The sequence below is a fragment of the Neolamprologus brichardi genome, unplaced genomic scaffold (genome assembly GCF_056152115.1).
Source record: "Neolamprologus brichardi isolate AB-2024 unplaced genomic scaffold, ASM5615211v1 NODE_ptg000031l+_length_7269946_cov_1, whole genome shotgun sequence".
NCBI lineage: Eukaryota > Metazoa > Chordata > Actinopteri > Cichliformes > Cichlidae > Neolamprologus > Neolamprologus brichardi.
Window position 1 is genome coordinate 3969489 of NW_028270136.1, and position 25451 is coordinate 3994939.

General features: G+C 41.0%; 1 protein-coding gene and 1 long non-coding RNA gene across 4 annotated transcripts; both read right to left on the reverse strand.

The window, feature by feature from the left end:
* Nucleotides 1–20475: 20475 nt before the first annotated feature.
* Nucleotides 20476–22284, reverse strand: LOC148094714 (uncharacterized). 2 transcript variants are annotated; one of them, XM_087837354.1, is made up of 6 exons: nt 22217–22284; nt 22012–22066; nt 21753–21864; nt 21554–21662; nt 21412–21482; nt 20476–20899 (listed from the first exon to the last, which is right to left on the reverse strand). In XM_087837354.1, the coding sequence occupies exons 3-6, from the start codon at nt 21849–21851 to the stop codon at nt 20840–20842; spliced, it is 339 nt and encodes a 112-aa protein (XP_087693480.1). In that variant the 5' UTR covers nt 21852–21864; nt 22012–22066; nt 22217–22284; the 3' UTR covers nt 20476–20839. The 2 variants fall into 2 exon arrangements, with proteins under 2 accessions (XP_087693480.1, XP_087693481.1); XM_087837355.1 differs by lacking the exon at nt 22012–22066.
* Nucleotides 22285–23977: 1693 nt separating this feature from the next.
* On the reverse strand, nt 23978–24772 carry LOC148094715 (uncharacterized). 2 transcript variants are annotated; one of them, XR_015718441.1, is made up of 4 exons: nt 24691–24772; nt 24470–24576; nt 24159–24327; nt 24013–24036 (listed from the first exon to the last, which is right to left on the reverse strand). It is a non-coding gene; the product is annotated as an uncharacterized LOC148094715 (long non-coding RNA). The 2 variants fall into 2 exon arrangements; XR_015718440.1 differs by having other exon boundaries at nt 23978–24327.
* Between the last annotated feature and the right edge of the window lie 679 nt (nt 24773–25451).

The following is a 25451-nucleotide window of genomic DNA, read 5'->3' on the forward strand; positions in this document are numbered from 1 at the left end:
TCCACACGGGCCGCGTACTCAAAGACCGCTGAGGCCAGAAGTGAAATGGACGGTCTAGCCTCCGTCGCGCTGCCCAGGTTGCCCAGCAACCATGATACTAACAGCTGGAAACGTTTCATACAGCTTTGTTTGACAGAAATAAAGGAGAAAATCTTTTGTTCGTTTGTTTGTTTCTACATGAGCTTTGATTTGATCAGTATCTGAGGCTGAGACCACAGGACTGTGAAACATGATTATTGGGCTTCACTTCTGTACTGAACAGTCATTTAAGATTAGTTAGTAAATAACAATTAGCTAATGTTGTTCACGAGACTAAAGTCATCTCACTTTGGTAATGTAAATATAATATGGCCAATATTAAAGTTATTATTTCAATCATTATTAGTTATTACAGCAGTGAATGACTCTGTTTCAAATACTGAGCTTCAGTATTTATTTATATTTCCTGTCACCTTAAATCTTCATTCAAAGACAGATTCCTTTGACACTGCATATATATGTATTATATATAAGAGACAAATATTGTTCTTTTAATATGTGGCATTACTACATTTGTCTCAGTGCTGACTTTAAATATCCATGAAATCATCACTTTCTCTGTAAGATTAAGCTCAGCTATTGAACGGCGTATATTTAAAGTAAAGGCTTTAAAACCAAGTTAGTACAAACGTCACTAACGTCACATGACTTTGCATGTGGCCAACAGTAATGTTTTAATGTTCTTTGTTATTAAACATTTGCACATAAATAAGTAACATAATATTCAGTGCTTACTTTAAAAGTTTACTCTTCAGCCGCCCCTCTTCTGCCGTTTTTTTCGCCAAAATTATCCACACCCACCGCCGCGCTATGCATTCTGGGATATGTTGGGCCACGAAGTCTACACCGCCACGTCCTTAAAATTCAGGGAAATGAAGGACGCATTTCGAGCAGCCTTTGTATTTGGACAGTCTTCGTCGCGTCGCTGTGACGTAATCGGCCTTAAAATGCGGCCTTTAAGGCTGCAGACCCTGAATTGGGATACAGCCTCTATATAGTCTCTGACTGAAGGCTAGGATGGACCGCCCCTGTGCTCAGTATAACAAGGTGATCCATGTCCCCCTTTCATCAGTGTTAATTAGTTCATGAACAGCTCTAACATCTCTGTGCTGGTAAATCGAGGCATTCATTATTGGGATCCACAGCACCACACGCCACTAAATGTGTTTGTTTTACTTAGCATCGATGTGTTACTGTGCTACAAATGTCCTCACTGTCAGGGTTTTGACTAAAGGCTGTTTTTGTTGTTTCTGCACTCCACACATCCTTGATGATGCTGTGTGCTTTACGGAGGCATCGTTGAAGATAAATGTCCTGAATGGCAGGAAGCCTCGTGCCAGTGATGTGCTGCTGCCTTCACCACCATCTGTAGTGATTTACGGCTGCTGGCAGAGCAGCTTCTGTACCAAACTGTGATGCAGCTCGTCAGCAAGCTCTCAATTGCACACCTGTAGAAATTTGAGGTGATGTTGGCGTTCATGGTAAACTTCCTCAGCCTCCTCAGGAAGTAAAGCCGCTGGCGAGCTTTCCTGATAGCAGTGTCTGTGTGAAGGGTCCAGGAGAAGTCCTCGGTGATGTTGACTCCAAGGAACTTGAAGCTGCTGACCCTTTCGACCTTGACACCGTTGATGTGGATGGGCTGGTGTTCTCTGACTGGTCGTTTCCGGTAGTCCACTATCATCTCTCTAGTTTTGCTGATGTTGAGAGTCAGGTTATTTTCCAGGCACCACTCGTACAGCGCCATCACCTCCTCTCTATAGGCCGTCTCATCATTGCCTGTGATGAGGCCTATGATGGTTGTGTCATCCGCCAACTTGATGATGATGTTGGACTCGTGTTTAGCAACACAGTCGTGTGTGAACAGGGAATAAAGGAGGGGGCTAAGCACACAACCCTGTGGCGTACCTGTGTTTAGGACGAGTGGTGAGGAGGTGTGCTTACCAACCCTCACCACCTGGGGCCTGTTTGTGAGGAAGTTTAGAATCCATCTGCAGATCGGTGTTCCCAGCCCAAGGTCAACGAGCTTCGGGGCAAGTTTTGAGGGGATGATGGTGTTAAATGCCGAGCTGTAGTCGATGAAGAGCATCCTTGCATATTTCTCCAGGTGAGTGAGGGTGGTGTGCGTTGCCAGGGCGATGGCATCCTCTGTGGCTCTGTTTGTCCGATAGGCAAACTGAAGAGGGTCCAGTGTGTCAGGGAGGGAGGAGCAGATGTGACCTTTGACCAGCCGTTTCAGGCACTTCATGATAACTGATGTCAGTGCAACAGGACGGTCGTCATTCAGACAGGAGACCACTGAATTTTTGGGAACGGGAATGATGGTGGATGCTTTGAGGGACATGGGGACCACTGACTGCCTCAGGGAGAGGTTGAAGATGTTGGTGAACACCTCTGTCGGCTCGTCTGCACACACTCTGAGTAGCCGTCCGGTCCTGAAGCTTTGTGAGGATTTACCTTTTTAAAGGTCCATCTCACAGCTTCTGTTTTCAGAGTTAAAGTTGCAGCCTCACTGTCCTCCTGAGGGTCGAGGATCTGCTCTCTGTTGTCTGCATCAAAACGAGCATAGAAGTTGTTGAGCTCGTCTGCGAGAGATGCCGTGGGCTGAACACTGACTGTGTTGACCTTCTTGTAGTCAGTGATGCAGCGCAGTCCATCCCACAGTCGCCTGGTGTCAAAGCTGTGGTAGCTGGACTCCAATTTGTTCCTGTAGTCCTTTCTGGCCTTTTTTATGGACTTTCAGAGGTCATACCTGGCTGCTTTATAAGCATCAGCATCCCCGGAGTTAAAGGCAGAGGTCCGCACAAACGTCTTTATTTACCCAGGGTTTCTGATTTGGATATATGCAGACAGTGGTTTTTGTGATGGTATCATCCGTGCACTTTCCAGTATATCCAATGACAGAGTCTGTGAGTTCATTGATGTTGCCATCAGCTGCATCCACAAATATCTGCCAGTCAGTTGTGTCAAAGCAGTCCTGTAGGACCTCCTCAGCCTCACTGTCCCGTTTGTAGATGACCCTGGAAACTGTTTTTTCCTGTTTTAGCCTTTGTCTTGTTGAGAATAGATTCCTTAATATACATCAGAGTTAAAGAGAATATAGTTTGTGATTGCTTGCAACATTATAATATTGTGGTTAATGAGTGTAAGAATACAAAATAGAAAAAAAGGCCTGGGATAGGAACAAAGAACTGAGGATCAGGGCAGGAGGACAATCAACCCCCACCCCCAGGGCATGAAGCAAGAGTTACTGAGGGTGAGGGGCAGACAAAGGGCAAACGGACACTACCTTAAAAGGAGATGGGGGTCAGGGTGTCAGCACCCTTGGCCACTGTACTAGTGTATTTCCATTGTGGGGGTGTTTACTGTAGGGGGGAGGAGACCAGAGGTTATAACTGTAACTGTTGTGTGGAGTTCTTTAGATCAGCCTTTAGCATAGGACTGCATAGGAATGCAGTGTGCTGATCTCCAGATGCATCTGTAAGAATAATGGGTAATAAAAGGATTGTGTAAAACATGGAAACATCTCAGCGTGATCTCTACCAGGACCAAAAGAATCGCAGAGACCGGCGTTGTCTCAACAGTCTGTATGCAGGCAGCAGCAGCAGGAACAATGGTCTGCCTTACCAAAAGCTGGGCAGGGGAGGGGTTTGTAGCACTCTTTGAATGGAGTGTAACAGTGGTCCAGTGTTTGATCACCTCTTGTGGGGAAGGAGATGTGCTGATAGTATTTGGGGAGAACCTTCTTCATGTTGGCTCTGTTGAAGTCTCCCAGCACAATAAAGGCAGCTTCTGGATTTTTGTTCTCAAGTCCAATAATGATGTTATACAGTTCGTCCATAGCTTTAGCTTTATCAGTTGTGGGGGAATGTAAACAGCTGAGAGGAGAACTGAGCTGAACTCCCTCGGGACGTAAAAAGGCCTGACTTTAATGGTCAGCAGCTCGAGGCTCTGAGAGCAGTAAGTTATTAAGATATACACATCTCTAAAGCACAACGAGTTAACCTTAAAGAAGTCCAGACGCTTTTCTTTGCAAGCTCCTTTGACTCCCTTTTAAAGGAAGAAACCTCCAGCAGAACCAGGCTCAGGGAGGGGCGAGAGAAGACATGCTGTGGAAGAGAGACAGAGATTAATAACAGATATGAGTCAATACAGAGAGGTCTGTTAACACATAGTGAGTGAGAAAGGTGACTGGAAAGGAAAAACTCAGTGCATCATGGGAATCCCCCGGCAGCCTACATCTATTGCAGCATAACTAAGGGAGGATTCAGGGTCACCTGGTCCAGCCCTAACTATATGCTTTAGCAAAAAGGAAAGGATGATGTTTATCATTTGGCAGAATACAGCTTTGGGAGTGGTGGTAGTGATGTAGACATAGTGACTGCTGATGATGAAACAGATCTGCACTCCATTATGGCTGTGAAATGTGAGCTGTGCTAAGGATAAGGATTTCAGGTTTACACAACACACTGGAGCATATGATCCTGTAATTGGATTTCCTGGAATCTATTGTTTGATCCTGTGCCTTAAGTGTGTTTATTTGATTTTAAACAAATACTGACTAAATGTGAGGGTTGGTTTATATGCTGCGACAACACTCATCGCTGTTGCCTCTGAAAGTTGTCTGTCTCTCTCCAGGTGCCAACATTTGGTACATTTGCATTGGTTAAACAGCATTTTTGACTTCCTTGTTGGTTCAAACTAGCCAATCAAGCAAAGGTAGAAAAACCTGACAACCCCCAAACAGCATCACATTGGAAGGTCTTTTAGGCTAGGAGCCAGAAACAACCCTCAGGATGCTTTCTGTAATACTAAGTTCCTTATCAAATCCTAATATCCTGTATAGCTGGCAAATAAAAAGTGGAGGGTCAACACCTTCAGTCGAGGGTGGTCAGAATCAGCTAATTAAGGTTACATTTAAATACTGACTTGAACTTTGACCTTAAACAGATGAACTGGTATTTAAGCCTCAAGAAGGGGACTTTTCCATACACTTCAATTATTGTTCTGTCAGACAGTAATGTTGCCTTCTAAGTTTGACCCATGTAATGACAGCCTTAAAAAAGAATTTTTAGTTAAAGCCTTTGTGTAGAATTTAAATTTCTGACTGACAAAAATGTCTTTGTATCTTACACACAGTCTTTTTGTGCTGGTAAGCCTTAGGCTATGCCACCAACCAAGTGTGTGTGTTGTGTGATTGCGCTTTTGTGTCGTGGTCCTGTTCTTGCCGGTCTATTGCCATATCTGCCTTTCTCTCCTCCTCAAGCTCATTCTCCCTCAACTATCTCTCTCTCTCTGTATGTGTGTGTCAGTGTAGGGCAGGGCTCAGCAACCTTTAACACCCAAAGAGCCATTTGGACCCAGTTTCTGCTGTTGTGTTGGTCTGTATCGGGCTGTGAGCTGTAAAACTACAGCTGGCTGTGGGAAAAGTAGTCAATAAAGAAAAAAGCATGTTCATGCGAACATCGTCGGGTCTGCCGTGGTATGTTGACAAGGGGACTTCTGCTCCCGACCGTCTGCGCATAGCATCTGCAGACCGGGGCTGTACGAAGTCACTAAGCTGTCATCTGTGAGGTGTGAGCGATGTTCGTTTTTACCACTTGGCCTGCCTGAAAGTCTTGATAAATGCACGGCATTTCGGCGGGTATGGTTTATGCGAGTGTGACGCTTATTTTGAGCGATGAAAAATAATAACATAGTTTTATTTTTATATTTCAAGATCACAATAATCTTCCAATTTAGAACTACAAGTTTAAAAAGAACTAACGCAAATAAAATACACTTCAGTTAAATACTTGTAATTTTTTTCCAAACCACGTGGAGCCGCAGCATAAGGACTAAAGAACCGCATGAGGCTCCGGTGTAGTAGGGACTAACGCGTTATTAAGTAACGCGTTACAGTAACTACGTTATTGTTGTAGTAACGAGCACGGTAACTAGTTATTATGCCAAAATCAGGAACGCGTTGATCGTTACTGGGATTTAGATAAGGTCGTTACTCGTTACTTCGTGTGGTGCCTATCGCAGAGCTTCCACAGATTCAGTAACATTAGCAAGTGGTGGAGGCAGCAGGTGGATGAGGGAAAGGGGAGGCTGGAGCAGAGACCCGAGGCGGGCGCTGGTCCGAGTGTGAACTGAACTTCAGGTAAGAAGTTATGACCTGCAGTCTATCTGGGTCAGATATAAACCAAGTTTAGGTGGAGTTTATTTTCGTTATGCTGACTTTTCCTGCTGCGTACTAGCTAGCATGACGGAGTTTCTATACAGCTGGGTGGGTGCTATGAATGATGTTGAACTTTATTTTGTTCATAAGGTTAATTATTAACCTCCAACCGTCCATTTCCAACCGTCCTGTAAAAAATGGAATCGTCTTGTATTCAGAGAAAATATTGCGTGTTTCGTGTTGAGCTGAAAAGGAACACAGTTTGTCCCGGACTTCAGCTACAATGAAAAAGACACAAAGCTGGAGTTATTCTGTGTCTTTGCTGCACAGCTGCCTCTTCTTCTCTCATTCTCCCCCCTCCCTCTCCTGTTTCTACTTCAATCATGAAACTGATCAATGATCAGCTGATCGGCTTTTCTCTCTTGTTTATTTATCGCCCACTTTGCGCCAGAAAGAGGAAACCAGCGGATGTCACGCTAAACAACAGCAGCACGTTTAAGCTTGATCAGCTGTTGTTAGAATTTATTTAATATTAATTTCTAGTATCAGCTGATGTTTGCTGGAGCCACAGCTGTAAAGCTGCTGGTCATGATATCGGTTTGTATATCTGGTGAGAGGGAAACATGAAGATGAAACCTGGAGATGTCCTTACTGAATCATCAGAGCTGAACAGGTGATGGAGAAACAGGTTTACCTTTTAGGTGACATGAATGAGTTGAAGGGAAGTTATGAACTGTTTCTGAGAGACAAATAACACCAGGATTCTTTTCTAAGTAGCTGACAGCTGGTAACTGTGCAGGGGCGGATCTAGCAAAGTTTTGCCAGGGGGGCAGGTAGGGCATTAACAGGGAGAGGTGGGCACAAAGAAATACTTTTCTTTCTTATTCTCATTTAAAATGTCTAGCTGTTATTAAATAATTATCTGAATCTTACAACAAACGACTGATAGATTGATACATATATACCATCAAAACAGTGTACATCACTGTCACAACAGCGTTTGTTTTCATTCAAAGGCTTTATGATTTTTCCTATAATGGTGGGCCAGTCTCTAGTCAAAACGCCCGGGCCAATTTTTTGTCCCCGTCCAGCCCTGTATGCAGCTCATCTGCAGTCTGGTGTTACCTACATCTTCCTATTCAGAAGGCAGAATTTCTGAGTTCTGAGTACAATCAAAGCACCACGACTGCAGTTTTTGTGTTGGATGTAAAAGGCGCACATGATGCTGTGACATAGGCTAGAATCATGGCAGCAGTCAATGACGGTCCAGGGCTGGGATTTCTCTCGTGGAAATATGCACATTATCTTTTCCTTTCTATTGGTAGGTGGCACAGTGCACTTGTGGAAAGTAAGCAAGCTAGAAGACTGGCAAAGTTATGGAAGCAACACATTAACAAGAGAATTCTGAGTAAAACCAAAGTTACTTTTCCTAGTAACTAGTTACTTTGAAAGTAACGAGTAACTTGAAGTAACTGAGTTACTTTTGATAGAAGTAACTAGTAATGTAACTAAGTTACTAATTTAAAGTAACTTACCCAACACTGGTGTGTGTGTGTGTGTGTGTGTGTGTGTGTGTGTGTGTGTGTGTGTGTGCATATTCTGGCGCTCTTATCTTTCGGGACATTGATGAGAGTTTCCACTTTGTAAATATTTAGAGAGAAGCTGTGGAGGGAGTATTCAGTATTGGGATCAGTGTGCCAGGAGTCTGAAATACTCTGCTGTGGAGGTCACGTTTTGTTTTATTACTCAGGGGATTCTATGCTTAAAATACGGAACCCCGCAAGGGACATGGGAGAAAAAAAATTACGATGAACTTTTGCGAGATCTCACAAAAGTTGAATTCCAACAATGGCAGCAGCTACTTAGTTGTAATATTACTCTTTCTGGGTCACAAAATACACTTTTAAGATATTTTGAGGCGTGAATGTAGTTGTGTAAACGTCAGATATCTGCTCGGTTTACAAGACATCACATATTTGCAAAAGTGCTCCGACATTTTCGGAGATCTGACACCCACCATCTCGAAGCTAACGGGAGGTCGAGACCTACTACAGCCGGGAGGAACACCGTCTTAAATTTTTTTCCTCCCATGTCCCTTGCAGGGATCCGTATTAAAATGGATCACAGAGGAACTCAAGTGGGGGTTTTCTTCCCAGCGTATTGCTTGATAAACTTTGTTAAACATTTAAAGTTTTATTTTGTTTTGAGCTTGTGTCCACTTTACTCAATTTATCAAACCTTCGAGAAAATGATCCAATTCCTGCGACACTATTGTCCTCATCTCCTGTGGTGCTCAGATTCCGATAGTCAATTTGAGTATGGACAAGGCATTGAGTCTCAGGATTCTGATAGTCCATTTATCCTGAGACTCAATGTCCATACTCAAATTAAAACCTTAAGACGTGAAGTTGTTTGATCAGTGGCATATGTCCAAAGCTGAATTCAAAAGTGTCAAAAAATGACTCTGTGAGAAAATTCTTATGTTAGAGAAGGAAGCAAGGCTGAAGCATGAGCTGGATATCAAAATGTAAGTAAATAGGAGACCCTCCCTAAAAAATATCTTGCTTGACCAGCTATCTATCCACATCAAACGGAGGCAGCTTTGGTTTTGGAAGCATGATATTGGTGCTAAAATGTGGCTTGACAGAAAAAAAACCGAGCTGAACAAAAAATGGATTTTAGTTTTAGACTGTTGATGAATTTGGAGGCAGTTTTTAAGCAGAACCTCAACTATAAACTTATATTATAAACTATAAAAATGTAATGTGGCTGCGCTGATGACAATATGTGTATTCAGGAAATTCTTGATAAAGTGATGCCAGTTTTTAAAATAAGACACTTTTATAAACTTCAATAGTAATATTTAAATTTAATAGTGTGCATCTCTAAAAAAAATACTTTTTCACCTTCAACAAATATATCACAGTTACTGCTATTACCCATAACCTGAGCAGAGAGCACAGCCCTGAACACTTTAGGATTCATTCTGCTGCTTCCATTAGCAGCCACATAATCCCCAGTGGCTGGTGTGAGTCATTGGCATGTGGGCCAAAGGCGTCAGATTATCTTAGATAAGCAACTGTTGTCAGTCATCAGTTTGGAAAAAGATCTTCAGGCCATTTTCAAATACTATGAACTCTACACTGAGAACACTTCTACATGTTGAAAGAATTAAAAACAGCTGCAAGTTTCCCAGAGAATGAACGCCCCAGCAAATTCTCCCCAGTGTCAGACTGAGCAATGCTCAAACTGGATCAAAGGTTTGCAGATTTGTGGTCATAAACATGTCCTGTATGTAAAGCAGTCGAACTTTGTCATAAGCTGAAGCCCACCTGGAAATGCAGACATCCAGAGTAAATGTACAGCACATTTATTTGTTTACACTAATGTTTTAGAGTCACTAAAGTCTGCATTATTTTTTATTTATTTTATTATTATGTTTTGCTGCTTTTGCTGTGAAAAGCAGCCTTTATTTGTAAAGATGGTTTTCTATCCACAGACCTGTGTGGAGAGGCAGAGACCCAAAAAGGAAAGTGTATGAGGAAGTAATGATCAAGAAAGACGAGAGGAAAGGAAAGTCTGAAATACAATACAATACAATTTTATTTATATAGCACATTTCAAAACAAGGTGTATGCCAAAGTGCTTCACAGCAATAATAAATACAAATAAATAAAAAAATAATATAAGTACAAATAGAATATACTAACAGGTGGGAGCCATAACTAACCAATGATACCAGGCATAGTAGGCACAAGTCGAAAGGCTAAGGTTAAAACATAAAAACATTAATAAAAGCAAAAAAAGTTACAGTGCAGTTAAAAATGCAAGGTCTAGCAGGCAGGGAAGGCTAAATAAATACGTTTTTAATCGAGATTTAAAAGATTGAATTGAATCAGACGCGTGGATAGCTTGGGGAAGATTATTCCAGAGGTAGGGTGCAACAGAGGCAAATGCGCGGCCACCTCCGGTCTTAAGGCGGGATCCAGGTTGCACCAGGAGCCTTTGGCCTGCTGATCTAAGCGCTCTCCTAGGGGTATAAAAGCTGAGGAGATCCTTAAGATAGCTGGGCGCGGTGTTATTTATGAGTTTAAAAGTGAGCAATAAGATTTTAAAATCAATACGAAATTTAACAGGGAGCCAGTGCAGGTCGGAGAGAACTGGAGTAATAGACTCAAACCTACCAGTTCCAGTTAAGAGACGTGCAGCAGTGTTTTGAACGAGCTGCAGTTTATGAATAAGGGCAGAATGGAGACCAGTATAAAGGGAATTACAGTAATATAATCTTGATGTAACAAAGGCATGGATAAGTTTTTCCAGGTCCTTACGTGGTATGTAGGGCTTGGCCTTGGAGTTTAGATGTAATTGATAGAAACCAGATACAACTACAGAGGATGTTTGTCCAACTTGAAGGAACTGTCCAAGACAACACCAAAGTTCCTGCCAGTATCAGAAAGGCAGTTAGCAAAGGGCCCAAATATACCAGTTAGTTCAGCCCAAGGGAAGGGAGGATCAAAGATTACAATTTCTGTCTTCTTATCATTTAAAATGAGGTAATTGCTCAGTAGCCAGTTTTCAACTTCACCCAAATTCAAATAAAGAAAAATTCAATCAAAAAAGTGTTGCAACGACGACGTGACATCCTCAGCAAGTTCAAAATAGATTTGAATGTCATCCGTGTAAAAATGAAAGGAAATATTGTATTTATCAAAGATACGGCCCAAGGATAACAAGTATAAAGGGAACAGCAAAGGATTGTGACTGTGATCCGTAATGACAGCCGACAGGAAACCTGCCTTAGGCAACCTAACAGATTTCTGGAATTCCAGGCGGGTCCTGCAAAGGATGTCAAAAGACACCTGGAGCTTATCTTTTTTCCACCGTCTTTCAGCTTGGCGGCAAATGTGTCGTAGAGCACGTAAAGAGTCATTTAACCATGGTTGAGGGCAGCTTCAAAGCCGTTTTACCTTTATAGGGGCCACAACGTCCAGTAAAGAAGAGCATGTAGAGAGGAAGGAGTTAGCAAAATCATCAACTGGAGAGGGTGTAGAGCGATCAATGTCAGGAAGAACAGATTTAGAGAAAGCAGCCGAAAATTCAGCCACAGTCGCAGGATTGATTATGCGAACAAGACGTCGAGGACCCTCGAAGCCAAACAAACCCACTGGATGAGATTAAAAGAGGCTAAAAGATCCTTGGCAAACACATCACCTTTACAACAAATGTGAATGTTAAAACCGCCAGTGATAAGAACACGATCATAATTTAATTAAAGAGATGCTAAAAGGTCAGCAAAATCGTCAATGGAAGTCTTATTATATTTTGGGGGACGGTAAATCACAACACAGAGCTAGGGAACATAAGACAAGTTTCTTGACTGTAATAAATGACTCAATATAGAAATATGTGTGAAATCCTGCACCTCATCTGTCAGAGAAAGAAGATTTTTTACGCAGTTTTGCTGAGAATGGCTGATTTCCTAAAGCTGGGTTTAATCAGTCCCTGACAGAAAGCACAGTGTTCAGTGCCAGCTCTTCATCACTGACTCAAACATGTTGCTCGCTCATTCTTTCTTGTGCGTGTCCGTGTGGGCGTTTGTGTCTATATTTCTGCGTGCGTCAGTCAGAGATCATTCAGCGTTCTCTGATGAAAGATTTATCCTTGCAGGCGGTTTAGAAATTACTTGTGTTTGTTTTTTTATTCTGTAAAGACAGGTTTCTATCCACAGACCTGTGAGGAGAGGCAGACACCCAAAAAGGAAAGTTATTTGAAGTAGACCTGTGTTTTATTCATCTGTCTGCCATGCTGCTCTCTGCCAAGAAAGAAGCTATCAAAACAACCATCTTGTTATAATATCACAGTAGTTGCAGGCAAGTCACAGCCTGCAGCTACTGTGACTGTAAATCAGCTGTGAGATTTATTACAGTCAGTGCGCCCCAGGGTGGCTGTGGCTACAATGTAGCTGCCATCACCAGTGTGTGAATGGGTGGATGACTGGTTGTGTAAAGCGCTTTGGGGTCCTTAGGGACTAGAAAAGCACTGTACAAATACAGGCCATTTACCAATACAGTAAATCAATTTTCTTTTGATGTGTGAGAAAGTATCATTCTTCTTTTTCTTTCTTATCTAAATCAGATTTTTAGATGTTCTTTAAAGGAAGTTAATGAGTTTTCTTGCTCATCTTTGTGGGTTTTTTTTTTTTTTTACTTCTGTAAGAATATGAAACTGAGTATGTGCCATGATCACAATTTCACACCCAGTGGCGGTCCTAGCCTGTTTGGCGCCCTGGGCGAACACTCATTCTGGCGCCCCCCCCCCCCCCCCACACACACACACACACACAGGAAGGATTGTACATTAACATAAAACTGTTGTGTACACACACACACACATGTGAAGAGGGAGAGAGTATGCAAATTGCCACCAAACAGCCATCATAATTCGTCATACAATGAGAACAGGACACATCAACAACTGACAATGACTAATTAATATTACAATCTGTAACATAATGTATTGTTTGGAGTTTAGTCTGTTACTGTTACAATTTTTACCATTTCTTCTTGGAGCAACTGTAACACACATCATTTCTTTAATGATTAACAAAGTATTCTGATTCTGATTGGTTCAGGATGACCTGCCATTATCCAATCACACATCTGCTTACCTGCATCTTTTGCTCGTTTCTCCTCTTCTTTTCTCTTTTTTCTAAACTGAGCACCTGATGGCTTTGAACTTTTCTTGTCCATCTTTCATTGGTTATAATTTTGCACTCCAGTATGAAAACCCATTCCTCAACCCCAGGATCACCACAACATGACCTTAGTTCACAGATTCACTTTGTCTAAGGTTTATTTCTGGGATTTCGCACAACCCAGGATTCAAATCATGAATACATGATGGGCTTGGATTTACAACATTATAAATGAAATGTGCTCTATTTGGAAGCAGCCGCCCCCCTCCCCTTTTGACAGGTTGTGTGTGAGACTTTAAATCATCAAACTGTAAATTTAAAATTTAAAATTGTTATTGATCCCTTTACCCCGAGTCCTAAAGTGTGTATTTATTTTCTTACTCTTCTTATATTTATTGTTTGTTTACTTGCACTGCTGTAACTGGAGCCTCGTCGTCTCGTCTCTCTATATACTGGACTGTATGTAGCGGAGATGACAGTAAAGTTTACTTTGACTTCAGCAGCGAGCAGGCGCACCGAGGGCTCTCGCGCTCACTTTTCGTGTATAGAATTTCGAAAAAACATCGGTGCAAATTATAAGTCTGTATCATGATGTCTGGTGTTTTCGTGTTTGTTGGTTTGTTTGTTTTTTTATTTTTATTTTGCGAGTTGGTTATTAGACGCTGCTCCAGCCAGCCAGAGAATCCCCCGCCGCCCCGCCCTCTCCTCTCTGTGCCGCAAGCAGCAGGCGCACCTTGCAAACGAAGGGCGCCCTTACTCCCAGCAAATGGGCGATAGAAAACCAATCGGTGCCTGTACCATTCCCAATATGCGCTGGCTGACGTCGGGGCAGCATGAGTACGAGCATTTTTTATTTTTTTTGCCGATGCCCGTGATGCCGCCCCCCACCACGATGCCACCCTGGGCCACCGCCCATGTCGCCCGTATCTAAAACCGCTACTGTTCACACCGCTGAGTACTGAAACTTCCTTTGTGCACAAATTGAAACCCGGGAATGTGCAGAAAGCTTGGTTGCTATAATCTCGTGCCACAGACTAGTGTCAAACACAAAGACACATGTATGCTGTCCTGTGAAGTCTACTCCAAGCAGAATTCAGTCATTCGCGGGACTTCAGTATCAGTGCCAAGGAATTAGTTGATCTTTAAAAAGATCTGGCTGCAGATGCGTTAGAGAGGGCCTTGGGCAAAACATGAAACCGTGACCACATGCTTTCTTCCTGACTGTGGGACCGCACACACACAATAAAGGAAATACTGCAGTCATGCAAAACTCATGGGGAAATATAAAAGAGTTGCTCAGCAGTTTTAACAGAGGTCAACTCTTTGTAATGTAACATGTTCAGTTTGTCTTCCCACTATTCATATATCAGATACTGTTCGCGTCTTTGCTTTCACAATGAAAGGCAAAACAAAACTTTATTCTTGGACAGAGTCACTTCTAAAGTGTTGTTGTTTTTGTTATTGTCACCCTTCTCTAAGAACTAGGCACAGTTTTATGTCCCAGCACTGACTTTTGAAAGTTCAGCTAATTAAGAAAGTGTTTCAACATAAGTCTTGATGCATTCTCAATCATCCAGGAAAAATAATTCTCCAAAAGTTGATTCTGTTCATCCTGACGTAGCGTTTTCTGGGAGAACCGTTTCGTCATCATCCAAGTGACTTCTTCAGTCTCAACTGACTGCAGGCTTCCCCAATCTTATAAACAGTACATTTGCACAGTAACTGAAACCAGCCCACTGAAGGAACAGTGGAACCTGCTGTGTGCTGTCAGCTGAGACTGAAGAAGTCACTTGGACTTTTGGAGATGTTTCAACATAACTGACCAAATGAGTTCCTGGGTGTGTCAGCAGGATAGTTCCTGGGTGGATAGACTCTTTATGCTACAATTAAGTGTACATTTCATTTTTACAGCTATTATTTAGCAATTTCAGCACTGACCACTTCCATACACTGCCACATTTCACAGTCAACAGGCTCTATGATTTATTTTGCAGAAGCTGTGGTAGATTTAGATTTTTTTTCGTGCTGTCCAATTAAATGTCAGGTTTTGCTATTCATACCAACACTGCGATGTGTCTTTTTGTGTATAAGTTTCAGCATTATTTGTTCAATAATCATTAAAACATTAATATACATTATTCACTTTGTGTGTGAGAAGCCTCTGCCAGCATGTTACCCACTGGCAAAACCCCTGCAACACAGTAACAGTTTGCCCTAAAGTTGCACAGCCAATACTAACTTATTTCAATTGTTTCAGTGGAGGGAATTTTAAATACAGAATTATTATATTCAAGAATTATTGCCTAGAGAGGGTTAAATGCTCATCACCTGATTCTGATTGTCAGAGTTAATACCTCATTACTAGCATGTCCATGTAAACTTACTTTAGACCTTAGATCTTAAAAAATACAGACAAGGTTTATATCATATCACATGTTAGCAACTAGAATATTAGCAGCAGGGCCAGAGAGCAAGGAATGTCAACACGGTTACCTTTGAGTAACGCATCTGATGGGTAACAGTTGACAGTGTATCAGGGTTTGTGCCTATTGTCATAATATATACTTTGAGCATAACCCCCCCTGAAAAACCATTATTATGACGATTATCAAACAGAAATTATACTGTAAACTATGAAAAAGTGTATTTAGATAATAAATACATAGAAAATGCCATTCACATGACCCTTTTAGAAAGGATTAATGTAGCTGATTTAAACACTACTGCAGTGTAACTTACACCAAATAATTTCACGCTGAGTAGACTTCATTGCTATATTAAAGGAGCCTTTGCTTTTCAGCATCTTCTATATCATCGGCAGTAGGAATTGTGTCAAAGTTTGTAGTGATTTCAGGAAGTGATTTCAGGCAGGAAGGATGGATTATTTTTGTATGTGGTTAAGTGGTTTCCTGCTGACATTTATGTAATTTGATCCTGAGTGATTAAGGCTGTAAAACTGCAAAGTGCCTCTGGTAAATCTTTACACTCATGGTGATACTGCTGCAGTCTTACATACACTATTTTCTGGTGCTGCTGATTCTGAGAGAAAGGCTTCTTATTTTATATTCAACATATATGCTTCTATACACGCAAAAAGAGAGAATAAAATGCCTTTAACAAAGATCTTTTCTCCTAATGTATCATTCCGAAACCTGTTGGCTGAACTTCAATAACAATGATTGGAACTTTATCATCAACTACTGCCTTGTAAAAGATACTTGTTAATATCTACAAAACTCTTAATTATGCTAAAGTCTGCGGTTCACGCCACATCTGTCATGGTCCTGGGTCTGGTGACCCGGTGTTTATGTTTGGTTTTCCTTTGATTTTGAGTTTAGTCTTGTGTGTTTCTAGCTTTGTGATTCTCAGTGATTGGATAAGTGATCTGACTGCCCCAGCTGTGTCTCCATCTGTTCCCAATTCTCTTGTTGTCCTGCTGTGTATTTAAGCCTGTTTGTTGCCATCTGTTTGTTGCTGATTCGTCATCCTCCATGTTGCTTATGCATTTCCTCCTCAGTGTTTCATGGCTCGGGCTCCTTGTTCCTGGTTTCAGGTTTTTTTTAGGGTTGTCATTGTTCGTCATGTTCTTTTGTGTAGCTTCACCCAGTTTAGTTTTGTTAGTGTTTTCAGTTCATCCCTTCATTCGTTGCTTTGAAGTGTTTTTTGTACAGCCACCAAAATAAAGGCTCGCTTTCAGTTAAAGATTCATCCTGCATCTGGATGAGGCTGGTGGGTGGTTGTTACATTCTACTAAAGTATGGAGGACCACAACAGCCACGTGCATCGAAATAAAGAATTCTGTGCTTAAATAATGAATTGTAGAATAAATTCTCCATTTTTGAATTCTAATTTAATATACTTCATTTCAAACCCCTTTTCCCAATTGCACTTTAATAAACTGCATTTCAAATTCCATTTCCTTTTCCTGTTCGCTCAGGGATTAACTTATGGATTAGCTGTTGGATCCAACCAATCAGAGAGCTCCTTACATCCCACGGTGTGGCTAATTTGAATAGCTGCAGGATTTTTAAAATAAGGTTGTTTTCTTTTCAGTTTTCAGTTTTATTTGTCATATGCAAGTTAGCACAGGGTCAACATTGCAATGAAATGTGTTTGACGAGCAGCAGTCACTCAGCAGCATGATACAGTAGGAGAAAATATAATAAAATATAATAAAATAAAATAAAATAAAAAAATAGAAAGGAGCAAAATATTAGAGAGACATGGTAAAGAGAAAAGATGACTAAATATATATGTATCTATAAATATAAATATATGCACACTAGTGATTAAATAAGAAAATCTTGAAAAAAATCTTGAAGAGAATGTTGCAGATAATTAAATGTTTGCTTGATGCATAAAGTTAAAAGATTAAAACTAATAAAACAAGTTTTAAAAAGAGACTTTTCCATTTGATTACATTTTGTATGATGATTATGCAGAAAAAGTAGAATTGGGCTGAAAGATCTATCACTTTATCACCTATTCAGGTTGTAAATCGTGTTTCTAAAAAGTAACTAAGTAACTAAGTAATTAATTACTTTTGAAAATAAGTAATCAGTAAAGTAATGGGATTACTTTTTGGGGGAAGTAATCAGTAATTAGTTACTGATTACTTTTTTCAAGTAACTTGACCAACACTGCTGACGACACAACCGTAGTTGGACTCATCCACAGCAACGACGACTCAGCACAGAGATGAGGTTCAGTAGATGTGCAGCAAAAACAACCTGTCACTGAATGTGGACAAAACCAAGGAGATGATCGTCGACTTCAGGACGACTCGCTCCACCCACAGACCACTCAGCATCCATGGTTCCATGGTAGAGACTGTTAACAGCATCAAGTTCCTGGGAATTCACATCTCAGACGTCCTCACCTGGACCACCAACACCCCCTCCATCACCAAAAAGGCCCAGCAGTGCCTCCACTTCCTGTGACCCCTGAAGCGGGCCAACCAATCACCTTGTTGTTGAATTGTGCTATATAAATAAACTTGCCTTGTAGTACCATATCACCCTATTAGAGCACTTCGCTCTCGCTCTGCAGGCCTACTTGTTGTTCCTAGAGTATTTAAAAGCAGAATGGGAGGCAGAGCCTTCAGTTTTCAGGCCCCTCTTCTGTGGAACCAGCTTCCAGTTTGGATTCAGGAGACAGACACTATCTCTACTTTTAAGATTAGGCTTCAAACTTAAATAAAATTGAATTGAATTGAAATCTTAAAAAAATGAATGCCACCCTTGTCCGGGAACCACACAGTACTGAGGGTAATGCTGCTGACTGGAAGAGACGGGTTCATGTCAGGGAGTGAGTGGAGCGGCAGTCTTTAGCAGATTCAGGATAACGAGGGCATATTGAGGTCCTTAAAAATAAAAAGTCCGCCTTAGTGAATCTGCTGCTCGTGTCTGCTAGGGTTGCTGTGGTACGCAGTAGGTTTCAGAATGTCACCCTGATGGATACTCCTTCTCACCTTTTCTTTTTTTGAATTGGAGAGGAGAATCGGGCAGAGGAAGATAATAGATTCCCTACTTGCTGCTGGTTTCTGTAAAACTTTCTTCCAATCTGAGTATACAGGGGACACCGATTTCCTAAATTCTTTTCTCACTGAACTGCCAAAAGTGTCACCAGGTATGGCTGCTGAGCTGGAAAGTGGGCTCTTGCAGTATGAACTGGTCACTGCCCTGCACTTCCTGCAGAATGGAAAGACTCCACTCCAGACTGTTTTGCAAGAAAACAGGAGCTGTCTGTTTCTTGATTTACATACAAGGCGAAGAAAAAACCTAGACTAGGTTCACATAACTGATGTCCTTTTTCAGGAAGGAAATCCTCAGACTGCTCTTCCTGAAGAGAAGTTGCTTCCTGAGTGACTTTACTTACTTTTGGCCAGGTTTCTCTCTCACCGCAATATTCAAATGAGACTGTGAACTCAGCTCTTCACCCTTTGGATGTAAAAATATCATTGCGACAAAAGTTTGTCCTGTTAGACATTTCTATTATTTTTGACAGCTTGTGAATTCTTGAGCTCCTGCCAACAACTTATTGTCTGTGTTTTTAGTGATCCTTGAACTTTTGTCATCCACGGCACGTAGGCATGAAAAGAAGCACATTACTTTCAATAGTGACTATCACACATGGCAACGCTCAACAGCAATGAGCCACAACATGGATTTAATGCTATTTTAATAATTAGCAATTAAAGTGGAAATACATTTATTAAACAGTGAAGCAGTGCATATTTGAAAATGTTAACACATATTATTAGTATGAAATAATATTGTAAGAAATGACATCATGCAGTATTGAATTTTAAATACACTGGGTTTATGTTTTGCTATTACTTTTTTATCATGCAAGTGAAGTGAATATGAAGTGCAGGTAAAATAGATATTCTGTACTATGAAATTTGAATATACTTAAAAATAAAAATATTTAGTTTTTAGTTGAATATCCTGAGTATATACAGTATATCTGGTACTTTTGCTTGTTCATCCTAGGTCAGCCCCTGTCTCCTCCTAGTGCGTGTGTCATGTGTGTCATACGAGTATTTTGGTCTTCAGTGTGAATTTATACAAACTGTAGGGGAGAGTGGGGTGAGTTTTTACTTAAAGTGACTTTAAAGTGAGGCCATGACGGTAAAGCTTCCAACCAAAACTTCCAGAGAAACAATCACTGTGGATCTGAAATATAGTTTTTAAGAAATATAGCTTTCTGAAAAAAAGTGGTCTTGTGGCACAACTTGCCCCCGGTGCGGGGTAAATTGTGCCATTGGTTATGAAAGTAAAACTCTTTTTCATCTCAAAATTGTAATGCTATGTAAAAGGCTAGACAAATTCAATAAAAATGTCTTATCTAAGGTTTATTTACAGTTATTTTACAACATCAAAGGCCATTGCGCCACATGAACATATCAAAAGTCAATTTTCCTAAACAAGGTGTAGCGCCACATGAACACATGTACAGAACAAAATGAAAGGTTTGGACACTGTTTTGCATGTTTCCCTACTGTAGGGGTCTCTGCAAGCATACAGAGGGGGTACTCTGAGAGGATCCAAGATGACAACTTTGGAATTCTACTAGAAACAGTCGATTTGTTTGTCAAAGCTGAATTTAGGGCAAACTACGCTAAATTAGCGTTTTTAGCTAGCAGCTACAATAAGCATAAAAGTTACCTTACGGCTATCATTTGTTAACATGATGCTTGTTCTTATACATGTAATACATTTATTACCAACCTGCGAGTTTATCCGCTGGTCATTCGACATGACGAATGACTTCTGAAGTCTTAATTCAGCTCAAGACGCTGTAGATTCCTGTCAGTAACACTTTCGGTCCGCTAGTAAAACGTAGTTCTATTAATCTGCGCTTGAAACGGAACCGGTGTTCTGACAAACAGTCCTACTTTGGCAAAACGTCCTACCAGTAGGATAATTTTACGCTGCCATATGACAAACTTCCCTACTTTGGCAAAATGTCCTACTGTACGTAATTTATGCACATTTCTGCTGCCAAACAATAATTCCAGCACAAATTTAAGTAGGTATGACGGTTTGCCACTCAACTTTGCCCATCAGAGTATGTTTGTAGCTGATATTCATAAAGCCAGTACGGTTTGACACTTCTTTTTACCCATTAAAGTGTGCTTGTAGGTCACATTCACAAAGGTAGCATGTTTTGGCACGTAATTCTTCCCGTCAGATTTATGCTTCTAGTTTATAATAACAACAGTAGCATGGTTTGGCACTTGTTTGTAGAAGCAGTCAGCATGCCAAGGTGCTTAAGTTATACAGCTGTCACCATTGAAGTGATTGGAACACCTGACTATATAAACTTTGACAATGAACTCACTCCATTATAGTTACAGTATATATTTACAGATACATATATTTGACATTTATAGATCCAAAAGAACACAGGGAGAAAGAACTGAAAAAGAAACAGTGTACAAATTATGCACATTTGTCGCACAGGTAGTTGACCACCCATCTGGAACAAAACTCGCACTGCACCTGAAGAGGGAGAAAGGGGGGAGGGTGTACGTGTGTTAACCAACATTATGAATTTGATGAGAAAATAATTACTACAGTGGCTTGCAAAAGTACTCGGCTTTTCGACTTTTCCACATTTTGTCAGATTGCATTCACAAACATGAATCAATTTTATTGGAATTCCACGTGAAAGACCAATGTCTCTACCAGTCTCTAGTTGGTAGAAACATACCCTAAAAGACTGGCAGCTGTAATTGCAGATAAAGGTGGTTCTACAAAGTATTGACTCAGGGGGCTGAATAATTACACACACCCCACTTTGCAGTTATTCATTTGTAAAAATTGTTTGGAATCATGTTTGATTTTCGTTCCACTTCTCACGTGTGCACCACTTTGTATTGGTCTTTCACGTGGAATTCCAATAACATTGATTCTTGTTTGTGGCTGTAATGTGACAAAATGTGGAAAAGTTCAAGGGGGCCGAATACTTTTGCAAGCCACTGTATATTGCATTTGTGGTTTATTTGTTTTACCATTTCAATCATACTGGACTCAGGATCGGCTTCCAGCATGGAACAAACCACACAGTAGTCATCAGCATTACCTAAAAACACACTGGTTTTTAAACAAAACTGAAAGTGCTATTGCAAAACAAAAGCACATGACTCATCTTACTTTGATGTTCTAGCAGTTCGCAAGCAATTTGAGTGCGGTGCAGCCCAATGGCTTCTGGAGTGGACAGCACCCTAGTAACCTCTCCACTCAGAAGGTAGTGTTCGGCAAACTGTAAAACATGTTACAGTAATTGCAATTGATTAACTTAATTCTAGTTAAATACAATAAATACAATTAAATACAATTGCTTATTAAATACCTTCAACACTAAAACTCCACAACTGCTGGAGTCCATCTGCTTGTTGTGTGGCAGAGTCTCCACTTTCCAATCCACTCGGGACTCTTCCTTTCCTTTCATCTTCAGAAAATTCCTAATAAAAATAAAACAAGTTTTTAAAATGTAGCCAGCATTAAACTCTAAATAAAAAGAAAAAAAAACACAAACCAAACAACCCAAAACAGATAATTAATGAATGATGAATATCTCCAGTTACACATAACTTTCCTTTCATAACAACCTTCATTTCCAAGAGGGTCTAACAGCAGTACAGATTGTGAGGAGATTTTGACAACCTAAAATAAAAATTGTATTTAGTAGAATATGTGTATTACACTCACTTAAGTAAACATAATCAATTGTAAGCATTTTCAAAATAAGAATATGCTGCTAAAAAGAACAGTAAAACAAAAAAGAGAAAAAACACACCAGGTGTGAACATGTACCACAAGGATCCAGTGTGCACCAGAGTTCAGTGGGCACAACCAAATGTCCTCACCCGGAAACAACGTCTGTGGAATATTTATAAGTTTATAAAGGTTTAGATTTATTTACATAACATACACTATATAACCAATATAACATCTACATTACCTTGCTGACATATTTAAACTTCCCAGAAAACAGAGAGGTTGCAACAACGCAAGACAACTGATACACGGGTTTCTGAAAAATGCAAGATTTTTTTTTTTTAAAGATTACAAAATTGTATAAAATACTTTTGTGAAATAACCGGCATACGTTCTTACTTGCCTTTTGTTTCCTAATGAGGCAGTGCAGGTATGCATCAATGACCTGTTTGGATTAAAAGAAGATTAATTTTACAGACCACCACTAGGACCAAAAATGATTACTTCACTTACCTCATCAGAAAGCCACCCACTGTCCTCCAGTGTGCGAAAAGAAGAGTCATACAATATGTATGGCCCAACGACTGCCTCCACACGCCCGGTGTCTTTTGCAGCCCAAAGCCACTTCACTAAAAAACAAAATATGATACGTTTCTTTAGTAATAACAGTTGCCATTTGAAAATCACGGTGAATGGCCAACGGGCCACAAGCAGTCAAGGGCCAACGGGCCACAAGCAGACAAGGGCCAACGGGCCACAAGCAGACAAGGGCCAACGGGCCAACAAACAGACAAGGGCCAACGGGCCAACAAACAGACAAGGGCCAACGGGCCACAAGCAGACAAGGGCCAACGGGCCAACAAACAGACAAGGGCCAACGGGCCACAAGCAGACAAGGGCCAACGGGCCACAAGCAGACAAGGGCCAACGGGCCACAAGCAGTCAAGGGCCAACGGGCCACAAACAGACAAGGGCCAACGGGCCACAAGCAGACAAGGGCCAACGGGCCACAAACAGACAAGGGCCAACGGGCCACAAGCAGTCAAGGGCCAACGGGCCACAAACAGACAAGGGCCAACGGGCCACAAGCAGACAAGGGCCAACGGGCCACAAACAGACAAGGGCCAACGGGCCACAAGCAGACAAGGGCCAACGGGCCAACAAAATAAACATGCCAGAGGGGAGTGGCTTTATGTAAATCAGAAATTAGCCAAAATTGGACCAACAGGTCAAAATTAGCAAGAGGGGAGAAAAAAATAAAACATTCTATCCATTCGACTAGCCAAACTGGCAACAATTGACCAACCGGTCAGAAAGAGATTTTTAGCTATGCCACCTTTTTCTTGCGTGCTGGGTTTCTGGGGGGTCACTGGTACAAGCTCTTCTGGTGCTTGGACTGATTTTACCTGAGCTGTTTTTGGTGCAAACTGAATGACAGAGGATCTGTTATTTTGCAGCGCTTCATGATGATGCTGAGGACTGCAAGGCCACATCTCAGAAGATGGGCTACTCTCAACAGGTTCAGTTGGAGTTGAGACTTGGACAGGGTGGCTTCTTCTATAGGGTTTAATGTGGTCAATACTGTATAGACTTTTTAAAGTATTTCCCTCAGCATTTTTCAGTCTAACACATTTTCCACTGAAGTCATCAATTGTGTAGGGACCTGAAAAATCCGGTTCAAGTCTTCCTCCTTTTCGCCCGCGTTTCCTCATATTTAGAAGCAAAATTTGATCCCCTACATTGTACACAACATTTTTGTACTTTTTCAGGGCCCGCTTGGCGTATGCAACCTTTTGCTTGTCTTGTGACTTCGCAATGTTTTCTTGTGCAGTTTCATTAACTGCATGTTGCGCTTCACTTTCAGACTGCACATAGTCACTGTACCTTTTGTCGTCTGGCAGAATGATGTTGGAAATCTAAAATTTTGTAGATATTAGCAATTAAAACAAGATGATATCATATTCATAAAGACATTACTGGGTTTTTTCTTAAATGGTTTCAATTCTTAGTTCTAACATAGAATTTGACAAACACTCACCGGCACTTGAGCAGGCACTTCTGATGGAAATACTGCCTCTCTTCCATACATCAGAAAAAAAGGTGTGTATTTTGTTGTGGTGTGTACTTTTGACCGCAGTGAAAACAGGGTGGCATCTAGATACAGATCCCAGTTATTCTGCTGGTCATTCACCATTTTTCGGAGGGCTCTAAATGCAGGCATAGAAATATGTAAAGACAGTAATGAAAGTTTAATTAGAAGTAAAGAAATTAATAAATTATTAAGTAACAATTAAGTTTGAATAACATAAGTAATGTTATTAAAAACTGATAGATAAAAATTAGGCATACCTTTTTATGTTGTCATTGGTCTTTTCATCTAGACCATTGGTCTGTGGATGGTATGCTGCTGTGACACTTCTTTCAATTTGCAATAACTTGCAAAGATCAGAGTTGAGCTTCAACAGATAAGGACAAGGTTCTTATACTTCTTATACAAGCACACAAGAAAAAATCTTTGACCCCAGTGAAGTAAAGTTAAAAAATGTAACTGAAAATTATTTAACACTTACTTCATTCACAAACTCTCTGCCTTGGTCTGACAAAATCCTTTTGGGGCAGCCATGTCTATATATAATGGAGCACAAGTGCTGGGTTTTGTTTTTAATGGGAAAGCTTCGACCCATTTTGAAAAGTAGTCAGTTGCAGTAAGTATATACTGGAAGCCGCTTGAAGTTTTAGGAAGAGGTCCAGTAAGATCTATACCAATAAGTTCCCACACTTCAGACACCTATCAGCAGTGTTGGGGAGTAACGGAATACATGTACCGCCGTTACGTATTTAAAATACAAAATATGAGTAACTGTATTCCGTTACAGTTACCGTTTAAAAAGGTGGTATTTAGAATACAGTTACTTTGTTGAAATAAATGGATTACACGGCGGTACTTCCCTGTTTCATATTGTGGCGGGTCAGGACTGTTTGGGTTTTGTTTGACAGCTACGTTCTGTTGTTCCAGGCGGCACGGTTATGGTTGCCATGGTTACAGGGTGACGCTCTCTCTCTGCGTGTTTCCTGGGTGAGAGAGGCCTTTTTGTTGTTGTTGTGCTAAGCTAACAGGCAGAATGCTACAGGTATAGCTCTAAAGAATGTAGCATCATGGGCAGTGTAGTCCATGCTGCAGGGAGAATGGACTACCATACCCGTTATGTGTCTGTGAGCGAGGGAGGGAGAAAAAGGAAAAGTACGAGCTGTCATCGAGCAAAAACGGGAGCTGGAAGCATGTAAATATAATAATAACCACTGCAGCCAAGAAGAGAGCCTGACGAGCCCA

Excerpts from the sequence above, each read along its gene's own strand:
- LOC148094714 (XM_087837355.1), bottom strand. The coding sequence starts at position 21,851 with ATGAAAGGAAAGGAAGAGTCCCGAGTGGATTGGAAAGTGGAGACTCTG. Across the intron at positions 21,483-21,553 it reads CGAACTGCTAGAACATCAAA|GTAATGCTGATGACTACTGT; the intron begins GTAAGATGAGTC and ends GTGTGTTTTTAG. Across the intron at positions 20,900-21,411 it reads AGTCCAGTATGATTGAAATG|GTGCAGTGCGAGTTTTGTTC; the intron begins GTAAAACAAATA and ends CTCCCTCTTCAG.